General features: G+C 36.8%; 9 protein-coding genes across 9 annotated transcripts; 6 read left to right on the top strand and 3 right to left on the bottom strand.

Moving 5' to 3' along the window:
• The first annotated feature begins 193 nt into the window (after window positions 1-193).
• EV154DRAFT_606167 (uncharacterized protein) lies at window positions 194-2357 on the top strand. Its single transcript, XM_051607520.1, has 4 exons — window positions 194-391; window positions 449-553; window positions 669-2128; window positions 2197-2357. Exons 1-4 carry the CDS (start codon window positions 361-363, stop codon window positions 2326-2328), a joined length of 1728 nt encoding a protein of 575 aa, XP_051453104.1. The 5' UTR covers window positions 194-360; the 3' UTR covers window positions 2329-2357.
• A 97-nt stretch (window positions 2358-2454) lies between these two features.
• On the top strand, window positions 2455-4690 carry EV154DRAFT_523519 (uncharacterized protein). Its single transcript, XM_051603112.1, has 4 exons — window positions 2455-3102; window positions 3183-3441; window positions 3520-4202; window positions 4278-4690. The coding sequence occupies exons 1-4, from the start codon at window positions 2554-2556 to the stop codon at window positions 4527-4529; spliced, it is 1743 nt and encodes a 580-aa protein (XP_051453103.1). The 5' UTR covers window positions 2455-2553; the 3' UTR covers window positions 4530-4690.
• On the top strand, window positions 4644-6205 carry EV154DRAFT_523510 (FAR-17a/AIG1-like protein). Its single transcript, XM_051603111.1, has 6 exons — window positions 4644-4893; window positions 4964-5045; window positions 5107-5141; window positions 5210-5558; window positions 5663-5763; window positions 5876-6205. Exons 1-5 carry the CDS (start codon window positions 4780-4782, stop codon window positions 5713-5715), a joined length of 633 nt encoding a protein of 210 aa, XP_051453102.1. The 5' UTR covers window positions 4644-4779; the 3' UTR covers window positions 5716-5763; window positions 5876-6205.
• A 336-nt stretch (window positions 6206-6541) lies between these two features.
• EV154DRAFT_523507 (uncharacterized protein) lies at window positions 6542-7583 on the top strand. Its single transcript, XM_051603110.1, has 2 exons — window positions 6542-6894; window positions 6956-7583. The coding sequence occupies exon 2, from the start codon at window positions 7023-7025 to the stop codon at window positions 7212-7214; it is 192 nt and encodes a 63-aa protein (XP_051453101.1). The 5' UTR covers window positions 6542-6894; window positions 6956-7022; the 3' UTR covers window positions 7215-7583.
• An 864-nt stretch (window positions 7584-8447) lies between these two features.
• EV154DRAFT_523504 (uncharacterized protein) lies at window positions 8448-9479 on the top strand (the record flags this gene model as incomplete). Its single annotated transcript, XM_051603109.1, has 2 exons — window positions 8448-8798; window positions 8938-9479. A coding segment is annotated over one exon (171 nt), but the record flags the coding sequence as incomplete, so codon positions are not given.
• An 854-nt stretch (window positions 9480-10333) lies between these two features.
• EV154DRAFT_523501 (uncharacterized protein) lies at window positions 10334-11374 on the top strand (the record flags this gene model as incomplete). The annotated part of the gene is given in 3 exon segments (XM_051603108.1): window positions 10334-10681; window positions 10699-10701; window positions 10745-11374. A coding segment is annotated over 1 exon segment (192 nt), but the record flags the coding sequence as incomplete, so codon positions are not given.
• Window positions 11375-12183: 809 nt separating this feature from the next.
• Window positions 12184-13434, bottom strand: EV154DRAFT_523489 (Anp1-domain-containing protein). The gene is made up of 2 exons (XM_051603107.1): window positions 12533-13434; window positions 12184-12442 (listed from the first exon to the last, which is right to left on the bottom strand). Exons 1-2 carry the CDS (start codon window positions 13337-13339, stop codon window positions 12212-12214), a joined length of 1038 nt encoding a protein of 345 aa, XP_051453098.1. The 5' UTR covers window positions 13340-13434; the 3' UTR covers window positions 12184-12211.
• On the bottom strand, window positions 13385-14757 carry EV154DRAFT_523483 (Homeodomain-like protein). The gene is made up of 2 exons (XM_051603106.1): window positions 13883-14757; window positions 13385-13814 (listed from the first exon to the last, which is right to left on the bottom strand). Exons 1-2 carry the CDS (start codon window positions 14478-14480, stop codon window positions 13549-13551), a joined length of 864 nt encoding a protein of 287 aa, XP_051453097.1. The 5' UTR covers window positions 14481-14757; the 3' UTR covers window positions 13385-13548.
• Window positions 14758-15801: 1044 nt separating this feature from the next.
• On the bottom strand, window positions 15802-17048 carry EV154DRAFT_42288 (uncharacterized protein). Its single transcript, XM_051596110.1, has one exon. It carries the CDS (start codon window positions 16996-16998, stop codon window positions 16258-16260), a length of 741 nt encoding a protein of 246 aa, XP_051453096.1. The 5' UTR covers window positions 16999-17048; the 3' UTR covers window positions 15802-16257.
• Window positions 17049-17147: the final 99 nt, after the last annotated feature.

Here is a 17147-nt window from a genome sequence, read left to right as displayed (position 1 = left end):
ATGAGTTTCACCATATACACTTAAATTATCTTTCTAGTAGACTTTCATACATTGATATCAACCCAACACAGAAAGAGTTTTACAGTACATAGCGCACTATGCAGATCACGTGTGTAGGGTCACGTGATACTTTTTATTTTTTAAAAAAATTAATTGGTAGGCAAGCCTTTTTTTTTTTTTTCTTGGTCAGTTCATTATTAAAAAAAAAAAACCAGTTGTAACTTTTTCTTTTTTTTTTATATAACAACTCTTTTCTGTTTTTAACGTATATAAAAAGGCCATTCCTCCTTTTTTTTTTTTTTTTTTACTGTCAATATATAAAACTTTTAAAACCAAATAAGAAAAAAAAACAATCAAAACATGTCTTACGGTTGGAATAGAGACCAAGCTGGTAATCATTAAAAAAAAAAAAAGTTAGACCTGCGTTATTGACATTGACATCATTTAGCTCCCCCTCCACCTTCTGCAGCTGATCTTGCTAGTTCTTTTTTAAATTCGGTGGGTCAAGAACTTCATGGATCCAATGAAAACCCTTACGGACACGAATCTCAAGGTAAATCAACAAAAAAAAAACAAAAAATCTGATGAATAAAACCAAAACATTAGGATTAAAAAGAGAGAAAGAGCGGGATTCATTGATTTTTATTTTTATTTTATTTTTTATAAAGGTCGATATGGTGAGGAAATAGGTTATCATGGAGGTAATGAAGACTTCCGTAGAAGAGAAACTGGTAGCTCTGGTGGAAATATGGAAAGAGGTGGTGGTGGAGGAGGAGATAGACGCCATAGTAGTAGAGATCGTTACCACGACAGATCACGCGACAACAGAGATGGTGGTAGTCGACGTAGAAGATCTCGAGATAGACGTGAACGTTCTCCACGCGGTGATCGTCATCATGGTAGAAGTCGTGATGATCGTGACTATCGTCGATCACGCAGAAGAAGTCCTAGTCCTCGTCGCACGAGTAGAAGACGTAGCCCCAGTAACGCTGCTAATGCTCCTTCCTCATCCAGCTCCCGTCGTCGCGACGATGAAAACGTCATTCCTTTAAGCAAAAGAGAACGAAAGCTTCATAACTGGGATATGGCCCCCGCTGGTATGGAAGGTATGTCCGCCGAACAAGTCAAGTCCACTGGCTTATTTCCTTTACCTGGTCAAGTCGTTGGTACACGTACTCCTCAATCGTTCCAACCTCCTCCCGATCATGCTACCATGCAAGACGGATCGCGCATTCGCGTCACCCAAGGTGCTGCTGGCCCTGTCGCCTTAAACGCTACTTTAGCCAGACAAGCAAAACGTTTATATGTAGGTCAAATTCCTTTTGGTATCGAAGAGAAGCCCATGGCTGACTTTTTCAATGCTACCATGGAACAACTTCATTTACCGGATACAACACCTGTTTTAGCTGTTCAAATCAATCATGATAAGAATTACGCCTTTGTTGAATTCCAAACTGCTGAACAAGCTACCTCTGCCATGGCCATTGACGGTGTCATGTTCCAAGGTCAACAGTTAAAGATCCGTAGACCTAAAGATTATCAACCTCCTATCAATGGTGAATATATCGATTTACCTAGCCAATTACCTGGACTTGTATCGACTAATGTCCCCGACACACCCAACAAAATCTTTATTGGTGGTCTCCCCGTGTACTTGAACGATGATCAGGTAGTGGAGTTATTAAAATCCTTTGGTGAATTACGTGCTTTCAATCTCGTCAAGGATCCCATCACAGGTGCTAATAAGGGATTTGCCTTTTGTGAGTATGCAGACCCCGCTGTGACAGATTTGGCCTGTCAAGGTTTGAACAATATGGAATTGGGTGATCGTAAATTAGTCGTTCAACGTGCTAGTGTGGGTGCCAAACATGGTTTACTCCCTGTGGAATATACCGGTGAATTACCTTTAAATATCGCTGATTATTTACCTATTGCCAGTGCTAAAGAAGAGGAAGCGACTCGTGTCTTGCAATTAATGAACATGGTGACACCTGAAGAGTTGGAAGATGATGATGAATATCAGGATATCTGGGATGATATTGCAGAGGAATGCTCAAAGTTTGGTAAAATCATAGATATGAAGATTCCAAGACCTAACAAAAACGAACAAGTTCCTGGTTGTGGACTGGTAAGCATTCTTTTTATATATACATATATATCTACTTGTGACTGAAATTATACTCTTTTACTACTCAGATTTTTGTAAGATATGAAACTACTGATCAAACCTTAGAAGCATTACGTGCTCTTGCTGGTCGTAAATTTGCCGATAGAACTGTAGTAGCTACATTTATTGATGAGGACAATTATTTAGCTGATAACTTTTAAAAAAAAAAAAAAAAAAAAAAAAGGAAGAAGGGGAAACAAAAAAATATATATATATATACATATACAAACAGTCAATTTTTTTTTTGTTTTGTTTTGTTTGCTTGCTTTGATTCAAAAAGGGTGTAACGTGACTTTTCATAAAAAAAAAATAAGTGTTCTTCTCTCTCTCCCCTTTCCCCCCCTTTTTTTTCCCTTTAAGAACTTTTTTTAAATTAAGCAGCCATCATGCGTTCGAACCATGACAAACCGTTTGGACAAAAGTTTTTCCTTTCATCTCGACGACCTTCTTCGAGTTCCAGTAGTAACAGTCTACGAGGCATCCACATTAATATTAGCTCGGATCCCTTTCAACACCGTATTCCACCTTACATTCAACGACTCTGGCAAGAAAGTAAATTACGCAGACATTTATCCGTTTGGAAACGACGTTGCATCAAACGATACGCCGCATCGGGCTGGCTCGAACTCGTCGTGCTCGCTACCGGTCTCTTTTCCGCATGCATCATTTTACTTGTACACGTTGGATTCTTTAGTGGGAAAAAATACCAGGATTGGCAAATGGAACATTACAACGATCCCATGGACGAAGTGGACTTATTAGATAAAGTTTACCCAGACGAAGGACGATCTTTGACTACCTCCATCATCTTGCTTCAAAACGAACAAGCACTGGAAGAGACTGTGAAACCTATCTTGAGTGAATTATGTCAGTATGATATGTTTGCTCATTATATTGTATGGAACGATGATCCTTCCCTTCATATCACCATTGATGTAAGTCCCTCCCCCCTCCTAACTTTTTTTTTTTTTTTGTTGAGACACCTTATGGAAACTCAATTCTTCTTTTTCTTTAGATGATTCATACCACAGGCTGTAACTCGAATAAATTACGAGTCATCAATGCACCAGCAAAAATGGGTTCTTCCGCAAGATATCATGCATGTCGTCTTTCAAAAACTTCCTATTGTTATTTCCAAGATATCCCCAGATCAGATCAAAAGCTTAGAAGTATATATGCCAATTTCCTAAGATGGCCTCATCTCATTCATGGCCAATCAAGCCACCATGCTGCCTTTCTTGATTCCCAATGGCGCTATTGTTTTGTCAACACAAGTAAGAGAGAGAGCTTGGGGGTGAGGGAGTTAAGAGTACGGGAAGAGCTCATCACTTTTTTTATATATATCAATGTAGATCTCGATATACATACATGCTACATGGACATGGCGTCGGGGACGTTTGTGACCAAGACGGCTGTCTCGAATTTTATGGACAACTTTGACAAGACGTCTGTAGTGGACGAATATGCTGATATGTATTTCACCATGTTTATGAATCAGATACCGTATGCATTAGAAGGAGGATCAAGCAGCGACAGTAGTAAGAAGAAGAAGGAACTCGATGAGCGTGAATTAGAGCACATGGATCTAGGCCTGACGATTCTGTACAATGATCTAGAAGAAGAGGAAGGTGTGGCACCATTGAATAGCGAGGTAGAAACAACAACCACGGTAGTTATGGATCGTCATGCCCGAGCATCATGTGGTGATGATCGATGCCTCTTTCTCACGAACAAACGTATTTTACCCAACATTGAACTCTTTTCGTATAATCCTACCATTGATGTGAACGTGTCAAGAGAAATGCACAGTGATTTTTATGCTGGATATGATGATGCTTTCAAGTACGCTGGAGCGGTAGATGGGGAGGATCAAACGGCTTGGAAGTCTGTGGAAAATATTCATGCTGGGGATTACATTGGCTTGGATTTATTAATGCCGATGCGTACCTCTTTAAAATACCGATTTCTTGTACGCCATCCTTACATCTATACAAGCACACTGTCCACTAAAATATCCTACGACGGTTCCATCTGGGTAAAATATATATAAATGTATATGTATAAAAAGGGGGGATACTAAAATGAAATTTTTTCTTTCTCCTTCCCGTAGATTAAATTGCACCCACCACCCAGCATCAATTGTCAGAATATGGATGAAAGGGATGTACAATTACTCGAATGTAGATTTATTGTGACAGATACAGGTTATCGATATATTCAATTGGAAAGCCAAAAAGATTTGGATTTTGCATTTCATGTTCATGATTTATCCCTCAGTGCTAAAGTGAAAAAAGACGATAACGGTCAATTATTGGATATTGCCTTTGATGGTGTTGCCTTTGTTGAAGATGGTTTGATTTAGACTTTTTTTTTGTTTTTTTGTTTATTGCTGGTTCGATATATTTTACTTTCTCCTCCCCCCACTCCCCCAATAGTATTCCCCTACACACTACACACACACACGCTACAATACATTTTTTTTTTTTTTTTTTTTTTTTTTAGAAACAGAGATGTGCCGCGGAGTCTTTTTTTTTTTTTTTTGTATATATATATATATATAATAATAATTTATCAGCCATGGGATAGTAATTTGCTTCTAAAAACTTTTTTCAATGTCCAAAATAATCAACTTTTTAATTGTGACAGCAGGTCTTTGTTCAAACGTGTATGGCTTGTATCATATTGTTCATGATTTTGCTATGCCAGGCTATGGTGGTCACTTTCAGGTAAAAATGAAAACTGGGCAACAAGCGCGGGCGGGGAAATAGGGGATTATTAAGTTTATTTTTTTTTTAGTTCTTGACCATTATTGGATTATCACTAGCCACACTTGCCTTGGCAGCTCGGATCCTAAACTTGACAACAGGTGCATTCAACTGTAAGCTTTTTTTTTTTTTATCATGAGTCATCCTATCTAAAAAAAGAGAGAAATACAATAGTCATCTACAGCACTTTATCAGCCCTTGCCACTCCGGTAAGGTCAAAATATATATATATATGTATCCCTTTTTTAGACTAAAAACAAAATCACCCGCGCCCTAGACGGAAGGATTGATCAGTCTGTTCTATTGGCCTATTCACTGTTATGACAAGTACCTGTTACTTCCACAAGAATTCGAGCATGAATTACCACCTTTCCTCGATATTTGCATCCATCTCCTACCTGCATGTTGCCTCTTGACCGACATGTTGCTCTTCAAGTCTTTCAAAAGATCTCCGCTTCATATCTTGGCCATCTATGTATTTGCTTTGGCTTATTATTATTGGGTCAATGTATGCTATGAAGAAAACGGTTATTGGGTCTATCCCTTGTTGGCCGAGATGGGAGATACGCAACGAGGTCTCTTTTTTGTCTTTTGTGCATGGGTTTGTGCTTCTATTTATAAAACAGGTATATATATATATAAAAAAAAAACTCTCTTACTTTTTATACAGAGAGAGTTCAGAAACTAATATACACTCTGGCATCGTTTTTTTTTTTTTTTTTTTTTGTAGTGGCTCGATGCCATATTTGGTTGCATGGAAGCAAATCAAAGAAGAAACAATAAAACAACCGCAAAAAATACTTCTGGGTTATGATTGGCTAATGATTCTTTGTAGGTTTTTTTACAAAAAAAATAAAGTAGACTTAGTCATTGGCAGAATATTTTTATGATGCAATCGACATATTTAACTAATCTATATCCTTTTTATTGAAACTTAACATAGTAAAGAATACAATTTATTTTTTTATTTTCATTGAAGGGGGAGTTACTTTTGCAAACTTAAATTGTTTTTTTTTTATTCTGAAACTCCCTAGACGTCGCGGGTTTACTTCAAGCTAAGAAACTTTTACGAATACAAGAGGAATTTATTAACGATTAACTGGAGGATACTGGGAGTAATCAAGAGGAAGAGGGGAAATCTATCCAGGAAATGTCTAGAACTTCTTCAAACGTATTTTTTTTTTAGAATCACGTGAAGGTCTACACGTCAATTGACATGCTATATCGTCTAAACTTCATAGGATGATTGATTTCTGTTCTCCTGTCATTTACAAGCTACTACTGGAACGCAGATATACAACTACCAAGTTCCCATTTGCTTTGGGAAGGCTTAATTTTGCATATGTTTCTATTTTAAGTAAAGGCTCAAACATTTTGAAAGATGAAACATGCAAATTAAATCATCCTGACATAAGCTTGTTTATCAGCCTACAAATAAAAGCTAGTTCACACACACTTTATTCTTCCTCCTTTTTCTTTTCTCTTCCATCTTATGAAAGTAACGGATAATTTAAAAAGGTTGGTTATTAGTGGCTCTTGTTTCTTTTAAAAAAGACGCTAAAAGGAAAAAAAAAAAGTTATTATGGCGGTACTGCGACTGCGGCTAGTCTTTGCTATAGGAGGGCGACCTCCTAGGGCAGAGAGTTCATGAGTTTTGTAACTCATGAACCGTGAATGGCTTTGAATGCACTGTAGATGGCTGTGAATATACTGGCTTGCTGGTCCTGTCCAAAATTCCTGTAAGTAGTACTAAAAAACGCGTCTGAAAAAAATACGGAGGTCTAGACATTTCCATGAATTATAGTGTGATTTTGATTGGATCCGACATTCTATTTACACGTTATTAAGACTGTACGAATCTAAGAAATTGAAGAAATCGCACCGGGAATCATGGTACCTTTCCCACGTATGGAAATTTATTGACACTGCATTTGACAGTATAGAAAACATTGATGTTCTAAGGTAAACAAATTACTATATCAGTTATGCTTAACACTTTTGTATTAATATTATTTTTTTCCAGTCAAGAATGCTCGAGCGTAAGCTCCAGCAAAAGAAAAAATAAAGATCGATCGATTGGAGGTGTTGAGATGCGAGAACGGAAAAAGATGGGCTATAGATGTGACATGATCTTTTGCGAGAATCGAGTCGGTCATGATGAGATAATCGAGTATGGTGCTGCTGAAGCAGGAAAATCGTATGATGGGGAAGAAGGTACGAAAAGATTAGAAGAAGGGTCGAAAAAACTTCCCAAGTGCCTAAAGGATATCTTCTCTATTTGAGACCTTATCTTGCCCATGTGAGAAAATCATGATTTGTGATACACATACGTTGGTAATTCGTGGTGGTGAATCAATTCTCGGAGGTCAAGACCAAAGATCCAAACCATTGGATTCGTGCATTCTGGCCTAGAATCATTTTTTATGACTGCAGGTTGCCCTGGAAATTACACTACAAGGATAATCAAGTCGAAAAAAACCCATATCTTTAATGATATCTCAGGCTTTTATCTAAGCAGTTTTAGCCGCCTCTCTATTCTGCTTGGATTGCCAAAGAGGCTGTCAAGGACGTAAGAGATATACTGTATGCATCCGGTCAATGTGATGGTGCCCAAAACTCAAACTGGCTAGATGACTACTGGGATGAAGAAGGAAAAGAAGATTTAATACCAGAAACTTTAACATCAAAGAAGATGAAAAAAAATTTGACTAAGATAAATAAGTTTTTTTATGAATAGTAAATAAAAATGAAGCCTCTTTTTAGTTAGTTTGAAGTAAAAATGGTTTATTGTCTTATTTTCTGATAATGGATCATACGATTCTCAACGAAAATTTCTCTGTTGCAATACTTATGAATAAGTATCAAGCCAAGATATCTCTCAGCCCATCAACAACAGCAATAAATTGGACACGCTGCAGCTTAAAGATTATCAACTAAAGTTTGTTCCATCTCACAAGCTAAGAAACTTTTACGAATACAAGAAGAGGAATTTATTAACAATCAACTGGAGGATACTGGGAGTAATCAAGAGGAAGGGGGGAAATGTATCCAGGAAATGTCTAGAACTTCTTCAAACGTATTTTTTTTTTTTTAGAATCACGAAGGTCTACACGTCAATTGACATGCTATATCGTCTAAACTTCATAGGATGATTGATTTCTGTTCTCCTGTCATTTACAAGCTACTACTGGAACGCAGATATACAACTACCAAGTTCCCATTTGCTTGGGGGAGGCTTAATTTTGCATATGTTTCTATTTTAAGTAAAGGCCCAAACATTATGAAAGATGAAACATGCAAATTAAATCATCCTGACATAAGCTTGTTTATCAGCCTACAAATAAAAGCTGGTTCACACACACTTTATTCTTCTTCCTTTTTCTTTTCTCTTCCATCTTATGAAAGTAACGGATAATTTAAAAAGGTTGGTTATTAGTGACTCTTGTTTATTTTAAAAAAGACGCTAAAAGGAAAAAAAAAAAGTTATTATGGCGGTACTGCGACTGCGGCTAGTCTTTGCTATAGGAGGGCGACCTCCTAGGGCAGAGGGTTCATGAGTTTTGAAACTCATGAACCGTGAGTGGCTTTGAATGCACTGTAGATGGCTGTGAATATACTGGCTTGCTGGTCTTGTCCGAAATTCTTGTAAGTAGTATTAAAAAACGCGTCTGAAAAAAATACGGAGGTCTAGACATTTCCATGAATTATAGTGTGATTTCGATTGGATTCGACATGCAGTTTACACATTGTTGAGATTGTATGAATCTAACAAATTGAAGAAAGCCCACCGGGAATCTTTACTTGTCTCACGTATGGCAATTCATTGATATTTTCTTTGACAGTATAGAAAATATCGATGTTCTAAGGTAAACAAATTGCTATAGCAGTTATGCTTAACACTTTTGTATTAATATTATTTTTTCCAGCCAAGAATGTTCTAGTGCAAGCTCCAGCAAAAGAAAAAATAAGGAGCGATCAATTGGAGGTGTTCAGATGAGAGGAAGAGGGCTATCGATGTGATATGATCTTTTGCGAAAATCGAGTTGGTCATGATCAAATTATTGAGTATGGTGCTGCTGAAGCAGGTAAATCGTATGATGGGGAGGAAGGTACAAAACGATTAGAGGAAGGGTCAAAAAAGCTACCCAGGTGCCTAAAGGATATCTTCTCTATTTGAGACCTTATCTTGCCCATGTGAAAAAACCATGATTCGTGATACAAGTACGTTGGTAATTCGTGGTGGTGATTCAATGCCCGGAGGTCAAGATCAAAGATCCAAACCATTGGATTCGTTCATCCTGGTCTTGAATCATTTTTTATGACTGCAGATCGCCTTGGGAATTACACAACAAGGATAACAAAGTCGAAAAAACCCCATATCTTTAATGATATCTCAGGCTTTTGGCTAAGCAGCTTTAGCCGCCTCTCTATTCTGCTTGGATCGCTAAAGAGGTTATCAAGGACGTAAGAGATATACTGTATGCATCCGGTCAATGTGATAGTGCCGTAAACTCTAACTGGCTAGATGACTACTGGGATGAAGAAGAAAAAGAAGAATTAATACCAGAAACACTGACAACGAAGAAGATAAAAAAAAATGATTAAGATGAATAACTTTTTTTATAAATAATAAATAAAAATGAAGCCTCTTTATAGTAATAATGGTTTATTTTCTTATTTTCTGATAATGGATCATAGGATTCTTAACGGAAATTGCTTTGTTGCAGTACTTATGAATCAAGCCAAGATATCTCTCATTCCATCGACAATAGCAATATATTGGACAGGCTGCAGCTTAAAGATTATCAATTAAAGTTTATTCCATCTCACAAGCTAAGAAACTTTTACGAATACAAGAAGAGGAATTTATTAACAATCAACTGGAGGATACTGGGAGTAATCAAGAGGAAGGGGGGAAATTTATCCAGGAAATGTCAAACGTATTATTTTTTTTTTAGAATCACGTGAAGGTCTACACGTCAATTGACATGCTATATCGTCTAAACTTCATAGGATGATTGATTTCTGTTTTCCTGAAAATCTGCTTCACTGTGCATTTACAAGCTACTACTTGAACGCAGATATACAATTACCAAGTTCCCATTTGCTTTGGGAAGGCTTAATTTTGCATATGTTTCTATTTTAAGTAAAGGCCCAAACATTTTGAAAGATGAAACATGCAAATTAAATCATCCTGACATAAGCTTGTTTATCAGCTTACAAATAAAAGCTGGTTCACACACACTTTATTCTTCCTCCTTTTTCTTTTCTCTTCCATCTTATGAAAGTAACGGATAATATAAAAAGGTTAGTTATTAGTGATTCTTGTTTCTTTTAAAAAAGACGCTAAAAGGAAAAAAAAAAAAAAGTTATTATGGCGGTACTGCGACTGCGGCTAGTCTTTGCTATAGGAGGGCGACCTCCTAGGGCAGAGGGTTCATGAGTTTTGAAACTCATGAACCGTGAGTGGCTTTGAATGCACTGTAGATGGCTGTGAATATACTGGCTTGCTGGTCCTGTCCAAAATTCCGGTAAGTAGTACTAAAAAACGCGTCTGAAAAAAATACGGAGGTCTAGACATTTCCATGAATTATAGTGTGATTTCGATTGGATCCGACACTCTATTTACACATTATTGAGATTGTACGAATCCAAGAAATTGAACAAAGCCCACAGGGAATCATGGTACCTTTCTCACGTATGGCAATTTGTTGACAGCTCATTTGACAGTGTAGAAAATCTTGATGTTTAAAGGTAAGCAAATTACTATATCAGTTATGCTTAACACTTTTGTATTAATATTATTTTTTCCAGTCAAGAATGTTCCAGTGTTAGCTCCAGCAAACGAAAAAACAAGGAGCGATCAATTGGAGGTGTTCAGGTGAGAGAAAGAAAAAAGATGAGATATCGATGTGATATGATATTTTGCGAAAATCGAGTCGGCCACGATGAGGCTATTGAGTATGGTGCTGCCGAGGCCGGTAAAGCTTATGATGGGGAGGAAGGAACAAAAAGATTAGAAGAAGGGTCGAAAAAACTTCCCAAGTGTCTGAAGGATATCTTCTCTATTTGAGACCTTATCTTGCCCATGTGAAAAAATCATGATTTGTGATACACATACGTTGGTAATTCGTGGTGCGTGAATCAATTCTCGGAGGTCAAGACCAAAGATCCAAACCATTGGATTCATTTATTCTGGCCTTGAATCTTTTTTTATGACTGCCGATCGCCCCAAGCATTACACAACAAGGATAATTAAATCAAAAAATACCCATATTTCGAATGATATTTCAGGCTTTGGTTCAACAGTTTTACCCGCTCTCTATTCTGCTTGGATTGCTAAAGAGGTTGTTAAGAACGTACGAGATATATTGTATGCATCGGGTCAATGTGATAGTGCTGAAAACTCAAACTGGCTAGATGACTACTGGGATGAAGAAGATAAAGAAGAATTAATACCAGAAACACTGACAACGAAGAAGATAAAAAAAAATGATTAAGATGAATAACTTTTTTTATAAATAATAAATAAAAATGAAGCCTCTTTTTAGTTAGTTTAAGTAAGAATGGTTTATTGTCTTATTTTCTGATAATGAATCATAGGATTCTCAACGAAAATTGCTCTGTTGCAATACTTATGAATAAGTATCAAGCCAAGATATCTCTCAGTCCATCAACAACAGCAATAAACTGAACACGCTGCAGCTTAAAGATTATCAACTAAAGTTTGTTCCATCTCACAAAAAATTGACGGTTTGAGTGTACTAAAAATAACCCTTGGCCAGTCAAGTAATGATTTTGAGTTTTCTAAAATGAAAAGCCTCATCCAATAGCTATAAGCAGAGGCTACTCCTTTATTCACTCTAACTTAACGCAATCGAACAATTCTGGGCTGTTGTTAAAGCAAAGGCAAAACATAATAATAAGTTCACCGATTTAGCGGTTTTTACTATGCGCATAATTGAAGCAAACGAAACTGTGCCCGTTCTCAGAGACTTGACTGAACATTCAATAAATCAATATGATAACTATCTTAATACGGTCGCTAAACAGCTTCTATACAATTACCATAATAATTTTTTAAAAAAGAATGGCCAATTGATTTTCAAATAAGTGACCAAATGAAGTTCAAAAAAAAAAAAAAAAGAGAGCAATTGGTCTGACCAAATGTAGCTAAAAAAAGAGAGTGGTCAATTGAATTTAAAAATCCGACCAATATTTTCAAAAAAAAAAAAAATGACCAATTGAGAGTAGGGGGGGGGGGATATTTATTTTTATTTTAATGGTTTTGTACATGATAGATAAGGTAACCAGGGAGACCATAGACAGAAAATCCCATTGCCTTGGCAATTTTTGCAAACCCTTCTGTTTCTACTTGATGTTGAAACGTAAATGGAGGAAACATGGCACCTTCACGATGCACATGAGCTTTCACTAGTGTAAAAGTGGCTCCTACACCATCCAGAGGCACTTTGTAATCTAGACCGACTTCTGTCGGCATATCCACCATCTAATAATAATAATTAAAAAAAAAAAAAAAATTGAGTCTCATGTATGATATCCATTTTTTCTTTTTTTTTTTTTTTTAAAGAAGGCGTACCAGGTAGCGATAAGTAGGAAACTCATAGTATCCTTCCAATAAGACAAAATCAGCATTTAAATCCTCTTGTATTCTTCTAGAGGCATCGGTTTCTTGCCAATTATTTTTATCATAGGCCCAGAATTCGTTGTCTTCTCTCTTTAACAAACAGTTGGGTACGACGACATCGACGTCGGCACGCATCAGGTCACCAAAGATAGTGGCTGGGTAATGGACGACATCGACATCGACCCAAGCGACCCAAGCGATATCGGGTGTGAGAGCAGCTGTCAGTAACCAATTACGTGATCTTGCCATGATACTCCTTCGCAAGGGTTGCATTTCATACTTGTGCCTTTCCTCTCCCGATAGATTAAACTCGAAATCCTTCTTAAAGATACGTACGGATGCAAAGGAATGGGATTTACCAAACCATGTTGAACGAGATTGGATACGATGAATGTGAGATTCCAGAGCAGCCACGGTATTGTCGGATGAATCTGATACTAAAAAAGCTAAAGAGATGAGTTCGTTGGGATAGGTTGTGCCGTCCAATAATTCGAAATAGCGCTCCAGATAAGGTTCGGCGTCCTTGAGTGGTGTCAGCACCAGCAACTTTTCTTTACGCCCATAGGGGGAGGACGTAATCAGATTCAAGTCCGTAAACACTTTGTGATCGCTCTTCTTGTAATTCGAGATAAATTTAGGTAATAGGCATCGTTTGTGTTGAGTTGTTCCTGAATAATAAAGACTACTCGATAGATAAAAGATGAATAGAAACACAATCAGTGTGCAAAAAACAAGTATCCTCTTGGAAGATAAACTCATATAACAACAGCAACAACAACAAAAAAAAAGCAGGAGAGAAAAAGAGAGAGATATATATATTTTTTTTAAAAAAAAAAAAAAAAAAAAAAAAAAAAAGGGAGGAAAGGGGTGGGGGGGAATATATTTACACATAACATACATTTTTTTTTTTTTTGACTACATTTTTTTTTTTTCTTTTCATAAAAGGTCATAATTGTTGTTCATTTTTTTTAGGCAGATCTGGGATTAAACCAGCCCAATCTACTAAAGACACTCCAGAGTGTACTAGTTTTGTTTACATCGATTCTTACACACTTTTGTGCATCTGATTTTCTGAAAGAGATATCCAATTTATCAAACTGTTCTGCTGCCAAGATAAGAGATCGCTTGCATTTAAGGTATTGTTCTGGTGTCAATCTTAAAGTGGAGGCGATATTGACTTCACCAGGATGTAATGTATCGTAATAAGGTAGTTGTGATATATCCAACGGTGAGCCTATTTTTTTTTGTGTGTGTGTGTTAGTGTGTGATATGCCTCACAATAATAATAAAAAAAAAGTGTACCTTTCCAGACAACACGGACGGCAGGAAGAGTATGAAAGACATTCATGTCAGGAATCCATTGTGGGTTCTGGAATGCATCCTTGTCACTCATGTTAATATCCACTCTATCATAAGCTGCTGCGGCATCTGTCTTTGATTTCTTTACATGTCTTTCTGTGTTGAGAATGGAAGTGGTGTTAAACGTTGGTTGGTTTGGTGTGACCATTGGTTCCGTCGTATTGCTATTCCGTCTCTTCCTAGACAACTCAGAAGTTCCGACGTTGCCAAGTCCGACAAAGTCCATTGTAAAGCTACCTCTTGTGGAAGGTGAAGGCGATCTTCGAGGGATCGATTTCGAACGATGACTTTTTATAGCTGATGCTGTCACCTCCACTTGTCCCTCCAGCGCAAATGGGTTACTGAATGTGATGGCATCTTTATCCGCTGTTGCCATTGCCCTACTATATCGGCGTGCATTGGATTTACGGCGTAGATCAATCGAAGGCACATAGGCAGTCACCGGTAATTGTAACATGGCATCTTCAGGAATATCAACATGTTCCCGCAAGACTGATTTAGGTGTCACAGGAGGTGAAATAGGTGTAGATGATGTAAGCATTGTTTTTTTGTTTAAAAAAAAAAGATAAGTAAATGAAAGAAAGAAAGAGATAGAAATGTGCCCTTTTTTTTTCTTTGCTTTAATCACTGCAAATAGCTGCGCTTTTTTGTGTGACTTCTCATTTGAGGCCGGGGCCTGATTCCTTTTAGCACACGTGGGGAATGCTTTTCATTGGCCTTTTTAATAGAGTTGTCGATCCAACCGTGTCACACAATTACATAAATGCAATTACGTTTTATAATTATATCATGTCTATCCCCTCTTTTTTTTTTTTTTTTTTTTACCTATTCCCTTTAAAGAGAGAGAAAGAACAGATTTGCAGACCACTCAATTTATTTTGACCATCCGCTTACTCTTGGCAATTTTAAAATTAGTAGCTCGCTTTTCTTGCAAACACAATCTCTCTCAGTGCACCTTTTCCTTCATATTATCATTATTCTTTTTTTTTTTTTTTTTTTACCCTTTTACCCGGTTCTACTGCATATGCAATCAGATTTGATCTCATCCGTTTTTGTGAGCGGATTACACTAAAAATACATATATTTAATATAAATTAATAACGCCCTCATTAGGTATAGACCTACCACCTTTCCCTCTCTCTCTCTCTCTCTCTTTTTTTCTCTCTCTTTCTGCCATCACCTTTGTTTTAAGCATAGTAAACATTGGCTTTCTTTCTGTCTGTGCACTCACATTGAAAAGTAAAGCGGTGAGTTATTTTTAAACAGCAACCGAAACATTATTTTTTTCTTTTTTTTTTTTTAGCTCGGCTTAATCCATAAATAGTAAGAACAAAGATCACCCATTGGGGAGTTCCCTGATCATCAAAACAAAAAAAAAAATGTCATTACGTATTTCTGTCTGTGGCGTTTTAAAGTTGCTATGGTGAATCTCGTCATTATTTCTGCCCTGAAGATCTTTTTTTTTTTTTACTGTCTTTTTTTTTTTTTTTTTTTTTTTTTTTACATCACAATGGCCTATTAATAGTTTGAAACAGCTTTTAACCCATTATTATAGTCTTTGCCAAGTATCTAATTTCATTTTGGGCTCTTTTTTTATTTTATTTTTGTCAATGAGTCTATTGTTCGAGACCAAAAAAAGGCTCTTTTTTTTTTATTTATAGAAATGACACAATTTTTCCTTTAGCAAAAAAAAAAAAAAAAAAAGGCCAGATTTTGACGCCACTTTATACGATATCGTGCATGTGTAACAGAACGAGAAAAAAAAAAAAGAAATACATAAGATGACAACTTCAAAAAGCAATGGGCTTTTAATTTTAAATAGAGACACATTTCTCACGCTTGTTTTAACTCAACTGTCTTTTTTTTTCATTTTTTTTTTTATATATATATATAAATATAAATAGTGTTTGTAGTCTCCAGTCGGCACGAAACCCTATAAATCAAACAAATGACAAAAGAGCACCGTTTCAACCCCAAAAGGGGTCAGGAAGACATTTCCCTCTTGTATGCGTTGAAATCATAAAATGATTCCTGGCAATGAAACATCGAGGTCAAAATAAACTGACAAAACGTTCCATCGTGGCTGCATTCTTCTATTTTTGATTAAAGAAAAAAAAAATTCGGTTCTCTTTTTTCTTCCCTATTTATAGTAAAACTCCTAAATAAAATTTTTGCTTTAGCAGTCAGAATTTTTAAAAGAGAAAAAAAAAAAAGACCGTCGTTTTGGGGGCTCGAGCCACTACATCTCCTTAAGCTATTATGCAAGTTTCTCCCATACAACGCCTATTTTAATATATATCAAAGGCAAATCATCCTATTTATTTATCATAGGCCATATCCCAAAACTCAACTTCAAGCGCCAAAATCTCCCTGTACACCTTTTCGAGACTGGCAAGACGACGAGGATCACTGTAATCAAGCTGATCAACCAGATTCTCACATTCCTGCACAAACACACCAAACTCAGCCATGGTCCAGTTGGTCATTAATTCTTTACAGGTATTGACATGAACTGTGTCCGCCTCGACCTCTTCTCCTTCCAAACTACTCTTGTGAACAGATAAAGCATGATTCCAAGCGTTAAAAAAGATAATCTCCATAGCCCATAGTACGACCAAAGCTTCACCCAAATCATAGCCACTTTCATGAGCCACCTTCTTTACAAAATCCACATAACGACTCGTCCATGACTTTTGAGCTTCGGATGATTGACAGTTCGCATAAGGGGTTCTAGCAAGAATCTCACTAAAGAATAAACCTTCGCGATGGATATTGGATAAAGCAAAGGACAAGACTTTCATCACATTCTGTGCTCTTTCTTCGGTATAAGATGGATCGTTGTCCCCAAACTCACGTTGATCCTCATACAATGCTAAACGTGATATCATGATACCCATCATCTTGGTATATCCTCCCGTATAGTATCGATCTTGAATAAGCCAAGATTTAAGATGCTGAGGTTCCACAGTGAGTGTTCCAACTTGCTTTAAAAATTGATGGTGTGTTGCTTTCTCAAACAATTCCTTGTCAATCGAAAGAAGGTGTTCCGTTAGTTTCATATTTAGAAAAAAGAAAATAAAAGATGAAAAAGATCTCCCCCTCCCCCCCCCCCTCCGCCCCTGCAAAAGATCTCTCACTGCAATCTATGAGCTGACTTCTACACCCAAACACAATTGTCTTACAAAATTCCTTTTTTTTTTTTTTATGG

This window comes from Mucor mucedo (genome assembly GCF_025094135.1).
Source record: "Mucor mucedo strain NRRL 3635 chromosome Unknown EV154scaffold_123, whole genome shotgun sequence".
NCBI lineage: Eukaryota > Fungi > Mucoromycota > Mucoromycetes > Mucorales > Mucoraceae > Mucor > Mucor mucedo.
Note: the sequence above shows the minus strand (reverse complement) of the source record. Positions and strands in the feature narration are given on the sequence as shown.

Excerpts from the sequence above, each read along its gene's own strand:
- EV154DRAFT_606167 (XM_051607520.1), top strand. The coding sequence starts at position 361 with ATGTCTTACGGTTGGAATAGAGACCAAGCTG. Across the intron at positions 554-668 it reads TTACGGACACGAATCTCAAG|GTCGATATGGTGAGGAAATA; the intron begins GTAAATCAACAA and ends TTTTTTATAAAG. Across the intron at positions 2,129-2,196 it reads AAGTTCCTGGTTGTGGACTG|ATTTTTGTAAGATATGAAAC; the intron begins GTAAGCATTCTT and ends TTTACTACTCAG.
- EV154DRAFT_523519 (XM_051603112.1), top strand. The coding sequence starts at position 2,554 with ATGCGTTCGAACCATGACAAACCGTTTGGACAAAAGTTTTTCCTTTCA. Across the intron at positions 3,103-3,182 it reads CCCTTCATATCACCATTGAT|ATGATTCATACCACAGGCTG; the intron begins GTAAGTCCCTCC and ends CTTTTTCTTTAG. Across the intron at positions 4,203-4,277 it reads CCTACGACGGTTCCATCTGG|ATTAAATTGCACCCACCACC; the intron begins GTAAAATATATA and ends TCCTTCCCGTAG.
- EV154DRAFT_523510 (XM_051603111.1), top strand. The coding sequence starts at position 4,780 with ATGTCCAAAATAATCAACTTTTTAATTGTGACAGCAGGTCTTTGTTCA. Across the intron at positions 5,046-5,106 it reads GACAACAGGTGCATTCAACT|TCATCTACAGCACTTTATCA; the intron begins GTAAGCTTTTTT and ends GAAATACAATAG. Across the intron at positions 5,559-5,662 it reads TGCTTCTATTTATAAAACAG|TGGCTCGATGCCATATTTGG; the intron begins GTATATATATAT and ends TTTTTTTTGTAG.
- EV154DRAFT_523507 (XM_051603110.1), top strand. The coding sequence starts at position 7,023 with ATGCGAGAACGGAAAAAGATGGGCTATAGATGTGACATGATCTTTTGC.
- EV154DRAFT_523489 (XM_051603107.1), bottom strand. The coding sequence starts at position 13,339 with ATGAGTTTATCTTCCAAGAGGATACTTGTTTTTTGCACACTGATTGTG. Across the intron at positions 12,443-12,532 it reads TTCCTACTTATCGCTACCTG|ATGGTGGATATGCCGACAGA; the intron begins GTACGCCTTCTT and ends TATTATTATTAG.
- EV154DRAFT_523483 (XM_051603106.1), bottom strand. The coding sequence starts at position 14,480 with ATGCTTACATCATCTACACCTATTTCACCTCCTGTGACACCTAAATCA. Across the intron at positions 13,815-13,882 it reads CGTCCGTGTTGTCTGGAAAG|GCTCACCGTTGGATATATCA; the intron begins GTACACTTTTTT and ends AAAAAAAAATAG.
- EV154DRAFT_42288 (XM_051596110.1), bottom strand. The coding sequence starts at position 16,998 with ATGAAACTAACGGAACACCTTCTTTCGATTGACAAGGAATTGTTTGAG.